At 45.7% G+C, this 14,882-nt stretch overlaps 2 protein-coding genes across 9 annotated transcripts in view; one reads left to right on the top strand and one right to left on the bottom strand.

Moving 5' to 3' along the window:
- Positions 1-14,882, bottom strand: part of LOC138758089 (protein regulator of cytokinesis 1) — a 43,030-nt gene that overhangs the window by 21,419 nt on the left and 6,729 nt on the right. For 5 of the 8 annotated variants that reach the window (XR_011354133.1, XM_069926503.1, XM_069926505.1 and 2 more), the window contains exons 2-3: positions 9,807-9,939; positions 5,509-5,631 (exon numbers count right to left, since the gene is read on the bottom strand). Coding sequence is in view for 7 of the 8 variants with exons in the window: in XM_069926503.1 (XP_069782604.1) it covers positions 5,509-5,631; positions 9,807-9,939 (256 nt within the window). In the remaining variant the exon portion in view is untranslated. Of the gene's footprint in view, positions 1-2,895; positions 3,883-5,508; positions 5,632-9,806; positions 9,940-10,102; positions 10,166-10,228; positions 10,333-14,882 lie in introns of those variants that run through there. The other 3 variants (XM_069926504.1, XM_069926508.1, XM_069926506.1) reach the window with 3 other exon arrangements.
- Positions 10,409-14,882, top strand: part of idua (alpha-L-iduronidase) — a 236,747-nt gene continuing 232,273 nt past the window's right edge. The window contains exon 1 of the mRNA XM_069926493.1: positions 10,409-10,790. Within this exon, the coding sequence (XP_069782594.1) occupies positions 10,636-10,790 (155 nt within the window). The 5' untranslated portion in view covers positions 10,409-10,635. The remainder of the gene's footprint in view (positions 10,791-14,882) is intronic.

Genomic DNA, 14,882 nt, shown 5'->3' with positions numbered 1-14,882 from the left:
GTGGCAGTTCTAATGAAAGATCAGTCCAACTCCAACTCAGTTTATCCCTTTTCCAGAGATGTTGACTGACCTTTCAGTGTTTCACACACTTCCTATTAGAAATATAATTGCTTCTGGATTTCCATGAAGAGAAAACTGATCAAGTGAAGATTTTACTATTGTCAATAACATTAGACTGTGGCGGTGTGAGCAGTAGAAGAATCACAGCCACCACATTGAGGGTCATTAATGACAGTTTTTATTCAAAGGGCAGCATGTGCTCAGTCACCTGGTGCATTGTGACATCATAATCGCTGCCCAGGGTGCGCGCTGGAAGGGATGCTGGTCTCAAAGAGAAACCTCTGACGAGGCCATTTCCCCATGGCTGCCCCACCACGTGGCGATACAAGTGGGGCTGGTTCGCCATGAAGATGCGCGCAGCAACACAACAGCCCACAGAAATGGCTACGCATCCTGTCGCTTTGGCGGCCGGCCCCGGTGCTTAGGTGCAGCCATCTGCACTGTGATGTCCAGATGGGCTGCCTTCAGGCGGTCCACCGTAAAAAGTTCCTCTCTCCCCCCAAAGTCCAAGGTGAAGTTCCACCGGACCGGTGCAAGACTTTGTATGGCCCCTTGTACGATCGCTGAAGCAGTGCACCTTGTGGTCGTTCCACACGAAAACGACTGGGACGAGTTAAGCTCTTTGGGGAGATGAAACTGCCAGGTGCAGTGACGTGCTGGGGGTGGGGGAGCTAGGGAGGCCAGTCGCCTGCGTAGGTCCGCCAGCAGGTTTTTTGTGACCGTGGTGTCAGGATCTGGGCCGAAAAAAATCACCCGGCAGGGAAAGTGGTGCACCAGAGACCATCTCCACTGCTGAGGCCTGAAGGTCCTCCTTGGGTACCGTCCTAATCCTGAGGAGGACCCAGGGTAGTTCGTCCGCCCAGTCTGTTCTGGAGTGCCTGGCCATAAGCGATGCCTTCAGGTGCCCGTGGAACCTCTCCACCAACCCGTTGGACTGCAGGTGGTATGCTGTGGTGTAGTGGTGCTTGAGCCCCAGGAGCTTCGCCATCTGAGTCCACAGGGCAGACGTAAACTGCACCCCTCTGTCGCTAGTGATGTGCGCCGGGACACTGAAACAGGCGATCCATTGGCTGATCAGAGTCCTGGCGCATGTCTCCGCGGAGGCCTCCTCAATCGGGACGGCCTCCGGCCACCTTGTGGCCTGATCCACCACTGTGAGGAGGTAATGAGCCTCCTTGGACACTGACAGGGGCCCAACGACATTAACGTGAATGTGTCGGAATCTGCGAACTGCCGGGTCGAAGTTCTGGATGGGGGCTTGCGTGTGTCGCTGGACCTTGGAGGTCTGGCACCTGGTACAGTTCCGTGCCACACAAACCACTCCGCGACCATCCGCATGGTTGTCTTTACCCCTGGGTGAGCAAGGTCGTGGATCAGACTGAAGACCTTCGCCCTCCAGTACGGCGGGACCACTAGGCACTGCTGTGTGCGCCTCCGGCCACAGATGCACCAACAGCGTGGCGCTGGCTAGAGCCTCCTTTGTCACAATAAGAGCCCTATCCGCTTCCTCTGACCACGATAAAGTATTTTTTTTGGTGGCCATCAGCGTGAACAATGGGCGCTTGGTGCGAGTGGCTCTGGGGATGAAACGATGGCAAAAGTTCGCCATCCTCGCGAACTCTTGGAGGCCTTTCAGGGTGGAGGTTTGGGGAATCGTAGAACAGCCATTACCTTCTCCGGCGCCAGAGCGGCCCCAGCCACTGAAATGGTGTGCCCCAGGAACTGGAGGGACTCCTTGCTGAACTGGCATTTGGCCGCGTTGACTGTAAGGCCGAAATCCGCCAGCCGGGCAAAGAGTGTGCGGAGGTGGGTTTTGTGTTCGTCGTGGTTGCAATGAGAACATCGTCCAGGTAAATGAACACAAAGACCAGTCTTTTCCAACCACATTCATGGTGTGCTGGATTGCTTGGGCCGCATTCTTTAGACCAAAAGGCATACGCAGGAATGGAAGAGGTTGAAAGAGGTGATAATGGCCGTTTTACCCACATTGTCTGGATGCACCGGGATCTGATGGCATCCCCGCATGAGGTCCACTTTGGAGAAGACCCCGGTTCCGTGGAGGTTGGCGGAGAAGTCCTGTATGTGGGGCATAGAGTACCTGTCGGGGTTGGTTGCGTCATTCAATTGACGGTAGTCCCCGCACGGTCTCTAGCCCCTGGATGACTTTGGGACCATATGGAGCGGCGATGCCCAGGTGCTGTCCGAGCGCCGGACGATTCCCAGTTCCTGGAGCCTGGAGAACTCTGCCTGCTGAAGCTTTTTGGGCGGCAGCCGTCTGGGACTAGCATGCAGCGGGAGGCCCTGTGCTGGGCCAGGGTGGCGTTGAACCATGGAGGGGAATTCGTCGAGGTTCTTGTTAAACTCATCCCTGGCAGCGGCTACGGCAGTAATTTCGGGCCTGCGGGCTTCTGCTGTGTCTAGTTGGGTGAAGTGGAACATTCAGGTGTTGACCAGCTTTTTTCCCTTCATGTCAACCAGTAGGCCGTGAGCTCTGAGGAATTTGGCCCCTAACAGCGCAGTGCCATGGAGGCGAGGACGAACCCCCAGTGGAACTTCTTCCCGATCTGGATCTGTGCCCTGCAGGTTCCGTAGGTCCTGATGGAGGAGCCGTTGGCCACCCACAGGGTTGGACCTTGAGGTGCAAGTGTCTAATGCTGTGGGGGGGGGGGGGGGGGGCAGGACGGATGCTGAGCTCAGCCCCTGTCCACTAGGGATCTGAGGCCGGTGGATCTGTTCATTACTTGAAGGAGGCTGTTTGTGTGGCCAGACGTCACAGCCATCAATGGCAGCTGGCCTGGTCTTTTCTCTGAAACCCGCAGGGCTGGCGGCACTTACGGGCTTGCGCTCTCCAGTGATGGTGGCAGAAACACCAAGTCGACTGGTCCTCCTCTGGCTTGGTCTTGGGAGCAGCTTGCGGTCGGCTGGCTCCTGATTGTGCCATCTGGATGAGGGTTGTCTCGTTCTTCCTCTTCGTGCACCAGAGGGCATCTGTATGGGCTGCTGCCCTCCTCAGCTTCGAGAAGTCTTCATCTGTGAGGAGCAGCTGGATGCCCTCCGGCATCTATTCCAGCAATATCTGGCGGAAGAGAAAACAAGGCTTCTGGTCTTCCGCGAGGGCCAGCATTTCATCCATCAGTGCCGACGGACTACGATCTCCAAGCCCATCTAGGTGAAGGAGCCTGGAAGCCCGTTACTGGGAGTTAGCCTGAAAGTTCCAAGCAGCAGGTCTTTGAGGGCGGTGTACTTGCCCGTAGCCGGTGGGTGGTGGATGATGTCGTCCACCCTCATTGCCGTATCTTGGTCCAGAGCGCTCACGACATGATACAACATCGTGGCATCTGAGGAGATGTTGCAGAATTGAAATTGTGCTTCCGCCTGCCTGAACCACCATAGGAACATAGGAAGTAGGAACAGGAGTAGGCCAAAAAATGGCCCATCGAGCCTTCTCCGCCATTCAATACGATCATGGCTGATCTAATTTATGACTCAACTCCACCTACCTGCTTCTCCCCATATCCCCTAATTCCTCTATCATGTAAAAATTTATCTAACCGAATTTTAAATATGTTTAATGAAGCAGCCTCAACCACTTCCATGGTTAGAGAATTCCAAGCATTCACTACTCTCTGGGAAAAACTATTTTTCCTCATCTCTGTCCTAAATCTACTCCCCCGAATCTTGAGACTGTGTCTTCTTGTTTTAGTTTCCCCGGCCAGCTCAAAAAACCTTCCTACATCTATCCTATCCATACCCTTCATAATCCTATATGTTTCTATAAGATCTCCTCTCATTCTTCTGAACTCGAGTGAATACAATCCTAGATGATTTAATCTTTCATCATAAGTCAACCCCTTCATCCCAGGGATCAACCTAGTAAACCTCCTCTGGATCGTCTCCAAAGTCAGTATATCCTTCCTCAAATATGGAGACCAGAACTGGACACAGTAGTCCAGGTGCGGTCTCACCAGTACCTTATACAGTTGCAACATTACCTCCCTACTCCTGAATTCAATTCCTCTAGCGATGAACGCCAACATTCCATTTGCCTTCTTAATAACCAGCTGCACCTGCAACCTTACTTTTTGCAATTCATGCACAAGCACTCCCAAGTCCCTCTGCACAGCAGCGTGCTGTAGTTTTTCACCCTTTAAATAATATTCAGCTCTTTTCTTGCCAAAGTGGATAACCTCACACTTACTAACATTGTACTCCATCTGCCAGACCTTTGCCCACTCATCCAGCTTAACTATATCCCTCTGCAGATTCTCCACATCCTCATCACAATTTGCTCTTCCACTCAATTTGGTGTCATCCACAAACTTGGCTACACCACATTTTGTCCCCTCCTCCAAGTCATCAATGTAAATGATGAACAGTTGTGGGCCTAACACTGACCCCTGCGACACCCCACTTACCACTCTCTGCCAACCTGAAAAACTCCCATTTATCCTGACTCTCTGCCTCCTGTCAGACCCAATTTTCAATCAAGGCCAATATACTTCCCCAGACTCCACTTTCCTGTAACTTACTGAGAAGTCTCTTGTGCGGCACCTTATCAAACGCTTTCTGGAAATATCAAACGCTTTCTGGAAAAAAGCGTTTCATGGATCCAAAAAGGGGGAAGCTTGATGGAGACAGCATTAACTTCTGCTGAATCCATGGTGTTTTTAGTCCAAAAAAACATCTGGGCTTGTCGGGGTCACCACTGTGGCGGTGTGAGCAGCGAAAGAAACACAGCCACCACGTTGAGGGTCGTTAACGACTGTTTTTATTCAAATTCAGCCCAGCCCTTTAAGGGCAGCATGAGCTCAGTCACCTGGTGCATTGTGACATCATAATCACTGCCCAGGGTGTGCGCTGGAAGGGATGCTGGAGTCAGAGAAAAACCTCTGATGACGCCATTTCCCCATGGCTGTCCCGCCATGTGGCGATACAAGCCGGGCCAGTTCGCCATGAGGATATGGCCCGTCACAACGCTCAACTTTGTGTAGATTACAAAAAAGCCATGAGGAAGCAAATAAAGTACAACACTGACAACATGTAAAATGCCTAAAATTGTTGGCTTAACAAACCCTAAATGCAACTGTACTTCCAATTTTAAACAAAAAATGTTTCCTCATAACAACTTTGCAGATGCCTTGAAGGATGTGGCCAAAAACTAAGTCTGAACAGATGAATTTGATCTCAAAGAAAATATTGGGTCAATGTAATTCATAAAGCAAATCAAGGGCAAAAAGACAATAGTTTTCAATAAACTCAGTTAATGGAAACTAATTTTCTAAGGACTATGGAGCTAAAAGGACAAGATTATCTGCACAATACAATTTTGATGATATGCACAACTCCAATCTTTATATAACAAATTAAATTAAGCAAACAAAAGGTCTATTTGACAAAAATATTCACTAGGGTTCAATAAAAGACCCTTTACACTATAAAGTACTTTACCTTGTAAGGATCCAAAAGAAGTTCAGAACACAAAGTTTGCAGCTTTTCCTGCCAATTAGCAATGGCTTCCTTTAACTGCTCTTTCACAAGTTGTTCTTCATTAATCATTTCATCCAGAAGTCTCTATCAAAAAATGATTGGGACAAAATAAAATGTTAGTTTTTTTTTTTAAAGTCAAGGTTTGCCTTTCTTATTTCTTTAAAAAACCAAATTATCAAGCCAAAAATGCTTGTAAGAATAAAAGTCGCTGGTGTAAATAATTTTCAATTTAATAATTGAACTTTTTAAGATTTTGACAGGTAGGAGGAAACCTGAGCACCTGGAAGAAACCCAAGCAGACACAGAGAACATACAAACTCTTTTCAGAGAGCACCAGATTTAAATGTGGGTCGCTGGTCCTGTCACAGAGTTGAGCTAATTGCTACACTAACCTGCAAGATTATTGGCTTGATGCAACCTTGCCTCATCCAAGTCTACATTGAATTTGGATCTGAAGTGAATTTACTGATATCAATCAAACTTTTTATGTTATTATGTGGCAGACATAGAATGGTTATGAACTTGACCATGGCCAACTTGAGAAAAATTCTCCAGTAATCATTTTATTCGACTATCAAAGATTTTAGAGGCTGAAAAATGCCACTCAATCACAGTATAGAAACAAGGCCTTTTGGCTAACTCGTTGATGCTGCTGAGGAATCCCATCTATGCTAATCCAGTTGCCTACATTAGATACAATCACCATGCCTCTCAGCCAAATATATCCAAAAGCTGTTTAAACACCAATTCTCTTTGTCTTGATCACTTCTTTGGCAACTTACTTTCCCTACCCACTACCCTCTGTGGTAAAATGCTTTAGGACCTCTTTAAATCTTTTTCCTCTTACCTTGTAATCTATTCCAATTAGTTCTAGACACCTCTATCTGGGAAAAGAGAGACCATTCTTTGATGCCACTTAATTTTATATACCTCTAAAGTCTCCCATCATTCACTCTCAGACACAGGGTAAATAGCCATCATCCTTGTTCATCTTTTCAATACTCTTTCCATCTTAATGGCTTTGTTTAGTACTCCATGTGATCTCACTAATGCCTTGCACAGTTTAAGATGACATTACAATTCTTGACCAAAGGCAAACATGCAAATATCTTAAAAACAAATACTGGAAGAACTCAGCAGGTCTTGCAGTGTCCATAGAGGTAAAGATATATTACCAACATTTCAACCTGACCCCTTCTTCAAAGTATAAGAAAAAAAGCAGTAATTTGAATAAAGACTGGGGAGAGAAAAGAGAGGATTGCAAACCAACAGGCAAAAGATGTTGATTGGATACAAGAGGAAAGGTGAGAATTAATTTTGGGTCCTTGAAAGGAGTCAAAGGGGAAAAAGGGAGACAGACTACAGGAAAGGAGACAGGAAGCTTAAGATTGTGGGATATTAATGGAAAGCAAAGAAGTTGATGTTCATTGATGGAGGGTGCCCAGACAGAAATTATTGTTCCTTCAATTTGTGGGTGGTCTCAGACTGGAAGCACATGAGACCATGGACAGACATGTCAGCAAGGGAATGGGGTAGGGAATTGAAATGTGTGGCCACTGAGAGATTTATGCTTGTGGCAGCCAGAGCCAAGGTGCTCAACAAAGTGATCTCCCAGTCTACATCCAGTCTCTCAGATGTATAAGAGACCACAAAAGGAGCACCAGAGACAGATTCACGAGTGATGAATCATTTAGAAGGACAGTTTGGGGCCTCAAATGTTGGTGAGGGAGGAGATAGGGTAATAAGTGGAGCATCTCCTGTGGTCAGAGGGGACGATTGGTGACAAGGAGTGGTCAAGGGAATAATGGAGGGAGCAGTCCCTGCAGAAGGCAGAGGGGAACAAGTATCTGGTGGTGGGATCACGTTGTAGGTGGTAGAAATGGCAGAGGAGTATATATTGGACACATAGGCTGATAAGGCAGTAGGTGAGGGCAAGGAGAATCCCATTCTTGTTGTGTTTAGAGGGCCAAGGCAGATATGCAGGAAATTGGAAACATGCGGGTGAGAGCCAAGTTGATGGTGGTAGAGGGTAAGATATTGTTTGAAAAAGAACTACAAAATGCCTTTATCACGTTGTCTACCTGTGATCCTCTTTCAGTGAACCATGTATGAGAACCTCCAAGTTTTCCCATTCTACAACATTCTAGAGAGCTCTGCCATTTACTGGGCAAGTCTTACCCTGATTTAGTTGCCAAAATCCATCATGTTGCATATGTACAAGTTAAATGTTATTTGTCATTCCCTAGCTCACTGTACATTCATCAATTCCAGTGTCACCTGCAATCTTACTCAACAACTTGCATGGCAACAACATTCTCAACCAAATCACAAAAACTGAAGATAAACAATGGATCCAGCACCACTAGCTTTACACTGAAAACCATACCAGGGGTGTAGGTTAATTGGGTGTAAATTGAGCAGCAGACTCGTGGGTTGAAATAACCTGTTTCCATGCTGTATGTCTAAATTTAAAAAAGATCAACCCACCATCACTTTGACTCCTACCAGCAATCTAATTTTGTACCTGAATGGAAAACTCACCTTGGATTCTACCTCGTAATCCCACCTTCCACACCATCTTACCATGTTGTCCTTAAATCACCAATGGCTGTATTCTTTGCGATATTTTAACAGTGAGAACTAAAATTTTATTTGCATTGTAAATTGGCACTAGAAGAAAAATAGGCAAGTGTAATATTTATGAAACAATAATACTGACCTGAATGATACCAATGTCTTTTTTAAAAATATAATTAAAAAAATAACAATGCCAGTAAAAGGCCACTCTCTAGTTTCTGAAAAATGTGAACATCTGTTTAAAACTAGAGAACATATCCTTTTTTGATTCTCTGGACTATCTCATCTCTTTTGAATGGAAAAAAAGCAGCCCCGTCTTAAAAAAGTTTTCCTTTAAGATATTAAAAAGAACAGGGGCTTTGCATTACCCAACTTTAGGTTTTATTATTGGGCAGCTAATATTAGATATGTTATTCTTTTGGATTAATCATAACAAACATCTAGGTGTTCCAAGATGGATTGATTTAAAAATTAAATCTACTAAAAAGTATCCTTTTTTTCAATACTTGGAGCACCTTTACCTTATTCGGCTTCCAAATTAACTGACAATTTTGTTGCTAAACATACATTGAGATTTGGTTTCAATTCAGGAAACATTTTGGGTACTATAGATTCTTATTAGTTAGTCCTATTTTAGATGATTCCTTTTTTAATCTTCAGTTCAAGATATTGGTTACCATCAATGGTCAAAATGTAGGTATCCAATCCTTTTTAGATTTCTTTATTGACCAAAATCTTGCTTCTTTTGAACAATTATCCACCAAATATATAATAATAAACATCACTTTTTCATTATTTTTAGGTTAGGAGCTTCTTGAATTCTTTAATTTTGAAGCTCCCTCAAGACCAGGAATCTAATATGATAGGGAAGATTTATAATTTCAAACCTGATCCTAAACAGATGTTATCAGTCCTTTATGAACTACTTCTAAGATCTAGGAATAGTTCCCTAGACAGAATTCAAAAAACTATGGGAACAAGATTTTCAGCAGTTAATTTGTGAAACTACATGAGACTCCATCTGAAACAAGTGCATTCACCCTCTCTTTGTGCTAGACACATTATTACCATTTAAGGTTGACCCACTTTTCTAAAGACCCATTTTATTGTAATCTTTCTTCTAAATGTTATAAATGTATAACTGAAGGTGGTAAACTATCATATACACAAAGTGTATTCCATAGCTTGTCTTTAGTTCTTAACATTACTTTGACTCCAAATCCTTTTCTTGTTCTTTTTAAACCACCGGGTTCGATATTGACTGCTTCACAATCCCATGTAGTTGCCCTCACCTCCCTTATCATTGAAGAGCCACATTATTGAGATTGAAAAATGCTGTCCCTCCCACTCATACTCAGTGGATGCTTGCCTTTGGAAAAAAAAATTAGATGCTCCACTACTGAAATGAATCTTAATTTTGTTTCTTTATGGGGTTCTTTTAATAATTTTCAACATTTGTAAGATTAGTTAACTTTTTATTTGACCTATTCATTGCTTTCCTTTTGGTCTGCTTATGTTTAGCCAGTGCCCTCTGAAGGGAGGGAGCTGATCATTAGTAGTGTTTCTGAAGTATAAAAATATTCTTAGCCTCCACATCTCAGAATATTACATGGCAAGATCATACATGTTGTGCTCCCACAAGATAGAAAGTAACATTTTCTTTAACTATTTCTCAGATCCACCTCTATATACATCTTCACAGATCCCATCCGCTCAAGCCGCTTCTCTTCTTGAATGCCAATAGCATCCCAGACATCCTGGAGCTCCGCCAATTTATTGTTCAACAGATAAACTATTGTCGACGCCAAAGCTTCACTGCAACAAAAGGAGTACAAATTAAGTTCCAACTAGTTTTCCTAAAGGGTTACAAGAATACGTAACCCCGTTTACGCGAGCCCACCCATTTTAAAGGCCAAACTACCCTGAACTGTTATTTTACAGACGATACTGGCACCGGGGAACTGGCCTTGAAGCCTACTTGAGCAGAGCATGAACGCCTCGACAAATAAAGGGTCAACGACGAGGAGGGGCCCGGCATCCAGGAGACACGAGTGAAGGCAGGAGCAGCAGCAACCACTTGTTCAAGTGAAAAGCCAACACACACCTCTTCCGAGGCATTTTGTCCACACGAATCGATCAACCCGAGCGAAGGAAAGAAGCGACACCGTTAAAGCGCGACAGATTTGAACGCAGCTGACCCCGCCCTGTGACCGCACCTTGGAGGAGTGTGAACCAATCAGGGAAAGGGCCGTTCAACGAGCCAATCAGGAAAGGAGTTCCGGGCGCTCGGGGATCATGTGACCCTGCGATGCCTTGGCTGCTTGTTGAGGGAAGTTGCGTCGACGTTTCGTTGTTATCTATATTGATCGTTTTGTAGGTGATAATGGGGGTCTGGGGATGTTAGAAACGTTATGCTGAAGCCCAGGCAATGCAAACGGCGGCGGCCAAAGTCGAGGAGCCCCTTGCGTCGAAGCGCTGGTCAAAGTCAGGTAGCGCTGACATCATTTCGCGATGGTCATGTCCCTCAGGATTTTTGTTCTCATGAGTGCATTCCAGCACTGTAACTCCTCCCCACTCCTACATGGGTCTCAGACTTACTCAGTCGTTGTGGACGCATCTAAACCGCAAAAAGAACTGAGGCACTTCTGGAGGAGTACAGGATTTTGGTAAGTTGTCACTTTAACATGGGAGTGATTTTCCCCTTTGCACTGCAGTGGTTTGTTTACATTAGTGATAAAAGTGTTTGAGTAAATGTATTATATTTATCACTTTTGTTTTTAAATTATTTACTCCGTGTTTGAATTGTCTTTCAATGCCTCACGTAACTACAGGAAAAGGATGGCCTCTGTGAATTAGATTTCAGATTTATTGTCAGACAGCTACAAGACATCATGTACAACTCTTTTTTTTTCCCCTTGCGGGCCAGGCCCAGAATTACCACTGTTCCAGAGTCCAGAGGACCCCAAAACCAGCAGCAATAGATATGCACCACAACACAAGGTTTCCTAAACAAAAGTAGCTTTTAATTATATTTAAACAAGAAAACAGAATTAAACTTTAACATAACTATTAACTTACTTAACCTACCTAACCTACTTAATCCCCCCTCTAAAGCTGCTTTCAGGTGGAATTAACTAGAGAATGCAGTCCTGGAGCAGGCTGCAATTGTCTGTGAAGAGACGTTCAGGTGGCAGCACTGAAGGAGGTGTTCTGCCATCTGAAAGGTCTGAAGTGGGGAGAGGGGCCACAGAGCAAATGCCAGCTCCGAGCAGGGGCAGCAGTCTTGACAGCCACCTCCCCGGCGAGGGAATGCGGGGCTGGGCCGGCAGGCGGGGGGAGTACGGGGCTGGGGTGGCTGGTGGGGGGGGAGTACGGTGCTGGTGCGGCCGGGAGGGGGTGAGTACGACGCTGGGTTGGCCGGGGGGGGGGGAAGTACAGGGCTGGGGCGGGCAAGGTCGGTGGGGGGGGAGGAGAGAAGGAGTACGGGTCTGGGGCGGCCGGGGGGAAGAGAGAGATACACAGAGATCACTTCACAGTGTTACAGCCAGCAGAAGTAGCTGGGACTGGAACAGGACAAGCTGGCAATCCCATTTGGAAGATGTCCTGGTCAAAGCCCTTGTAGTTCATGCAAGGTGAGAGGACTGGCTGTTTAATGTTTCACTTGGAATAAGAGAAACAAAATGGAACTCTGTGTTGGCCTGCAAGAAAGAGGTTATCATCTGGAGAACCCTGATGGGGCAGGTTTTGTCAGCAAGACACTGGAATGGATGATGGAAGTACATCAGTTGTGGATGTCCTGGAACAACAAAGCTCTCTCTCTCTCTGAAAATCGACAAGAACCTTCTTGAGTGGTAACCATTTACCTTTCAAGCACCAATTGCCTGGTGAACTTTATAAATCTTAAATTCTGTGAACAGTATAAGAATTGATTCCCACTGGTGAACTTGGAGAAATGAGAAGTGAAATTGGACTTTGAACCAAAGAACGTTTCTGAACTTACACACACACACACTATAAACACATGAGTTTAGAATTAGAAGAGGGTTGGGTTAAGTAAGTTAATAGAGATAACTTAAAGTGTGATTCTGTTTACATGTTTAAAGATAATTAAAAGCAACTTTTTAAGTAACCATTTGTCTTGGTGAATATCTATTGTTGCTGGGTTTATGGGTCCTCTGGGCTCATAACAATGTAAACAAATAAAGAAATATAAACAACTGCAATGCAGAGAGTAAAAAAAACAAAAAAATGCAAGAGTTCTGATTGTTGAGGAGTCTGTTAATGGAGGGGTAGCAACTGTTCCTGACACCCAGGAATTTGAAATTCTTGACCTTGTCCACTGCTGAGCCCTCAATGAGGACTAATTTGTGTTCTTCTGACTTCCTCCTAAAGTCCACAATCATTTTCATGGTTTTGCTAACATTGGGTCGAAGGTTGTTGGTATGACACCACTCAATGAGCTGCTCTGTCTCCCTCCTGTACATTTTCGCATTGCTGTTTGTTTTTCTCCTGAGGACCATGGCAAATTTGTTGGTAGCATTGGAATTGTGCCTAGCCACACAATCATGGGTGTATAGCAAATGAGCAGTGAGGCAAGCATGCCTGTGTTGATTGTCAGGAGAAAAAATTGTTTCCAATTCATATTGTTGGCTTCCAATGAGGAAGTCCAGGATCCAGTTACAGAGGACCAGGCTTTGGAGCTATTTGACCAACACTGAAGGAATAATGGTGTTGAAGGCTGAACTGTAATTGATGAAGAGTAGCTGTAAGTTTGAATTGCTGTTTTTGAGTGGAGAGCCAGTTATATTGCATCTGCTGAGAAGCAACTGATAATAGGTGAACTGCAGTGGGTCCAGTCCTTTGCTTAATTCTGGCCAGGACCAACCTCTCAAAACATTTCATCACAGTAGATGTTAGTGCAACTGGGTGACGGTCATTGAGGCAGCTGTCTCTGTTCTTCTTGGGCACCGGGATGATTGATGCCCTTTTGAAGCAGTTGGGAACCTTCAACTGCAGCAATGAGAGATTAAAAATGCCCATGAACCCTCCAGCTAGTTGGTTGGCACAGATTTTCAGTACCTTGCCAGGTACGCTGACACCCTCTTGAATGATGTTCTGATGTCAGCCTCAGAAACAGATATCACCGGGTCCTCAGCCTTTTCAATGATTATTGTTGGGTTTCCCTTCTTAAAGCATTGATTATTTGTGACATAACTTGGATTTGTCTGTGCCACTGTGTATGCTCCACTCATGCCTCATCCCATTTTGGCTCATCTAATCTGTCAGTAATACTCACTATACCCTTCTTCCTCATCTACTTGCACAGCCTTCTTCAATGCAGCTAAACTCTACACTTTAACTAGTTTCTTTATCCATGCCACAATTTCACCCCTTTTTAGATATAGTAGATATTGAAGAAGGTTGCCTATGATTACAACAGGATCTAGATCAGCTAGATAATGGCGGATTGAATACAACTCCAGAAATGGCTCGACCTAAAAGGGGAGGCAGGCCTCTTCAGCCCGGTTAAGCAACCTGCATGGGAGAAGGACACTCCGATATAAAACCTACGACCCAAGGACCTCGCTGCCACGTCCCAGCTTTGTTGGCCACGGCACACAAACCATGGGTGTAAAGGGTGGGGCCAGTACTGCGCACACTGCACTCCACCTAAAAGCTCCTTTGTGCAGGCCCGAGGACAGGTCCACGTCCTCCCCCTCAAAAGATGCACACAAACTCAAGCTAGCATGCTGGAACATCAGAACCATGCTAGACAAGGCTGACAGCCACCGACCTGAACGTCAGTCTGCCCTCATCGCACATGAACTCCTCAGACTCGACATCGACATAGCCACTCTCAGCGAAGTCCGCCTTGCAGATGTAGGCAGCCTCCAAGAACACGGCGCGGGCTACACACTCTACTGGTCTGGCAAGCCTCAGGCTGAACGATGCCTATCTGGTGTTGGCTTCATGGTCAAGAACTCCATTGCCTCCAATCTCGAAAACCTCCTGACAGGCCACTCTGACCGGATCATGTCCATGCGACTCCCCCTTCAAAACAAGCGACGCATCACTTTCATCAGTGTCTATGCTCTAACCCTTGAGGTGGAACCAGCAGAAAAGGACAAGTTCTACACTAATCTGCGCAACCTCATCCAACGCACCCCTACAGCCGACAAGGTTGTCATCCTTGGCGACTTCAACGCTCGCGTCGGCAAAGACTCAGAAACCTGGCCAGGAATCCTTGGCAAGTATAGTGTCGGCAAATGCAATGACAGTGGGCACCTCCTGTTGGAACTTTGCGCAGAACAGTGGCTTGTCATTACTAAAACCCTTTTCCAGCAGAGAGTCAACCTGAAGACTACCTGGATGCATCCCCAATCCAAATACTGGCACCTCCTGGACTATGTTCTGGTGCGAGGAAGAGACAAACGAGATGTGCTCCACACCAGGGTCATGCCCAGCGCGGAATGCCATACTGACCATCGGCTTGTTTGCTGCAAGCTCAACCTTCACTTCAAGCCAAAGTTCAAGAACAGTGGAGCCCCCAGAAGAGGTTCAATGTTGGAAACTTGCAGTCAGACGTAGTGAGAAGAAACTTCCAGGCAAACCTCCAAGCAAAGCTCGAGGATGTAAACTGCCTCACGGTCACGTCTCCTGAAACCCTCTGGGATCAGCTGAAAACGGCCATACTGCAATCCATTGAAGAGTTACTGGGCTTCTCCACCAGGAAAAACAAGGACTGGTTTGATGAAAAC

The sequence above is a fragment of the Narcine bancroftii genome, chromosome 3 (genome assembly GCF_036971445.1).
Source record: "Narcine bancroftii isolate sNarBan1 chromosome 3, sNarBan1.hap1, whole genome shotgun sequence".
Classification (NCBI taxonomy): Eukaryota; Metazoa; Chordata; class Chondrichthyes; order Torpediniformes; family Narcinidae; genus Narcine; species Narcine bancroftii.
This window is presented reverse-complemented; position numbering and strand designations above follow the sequence as displayed.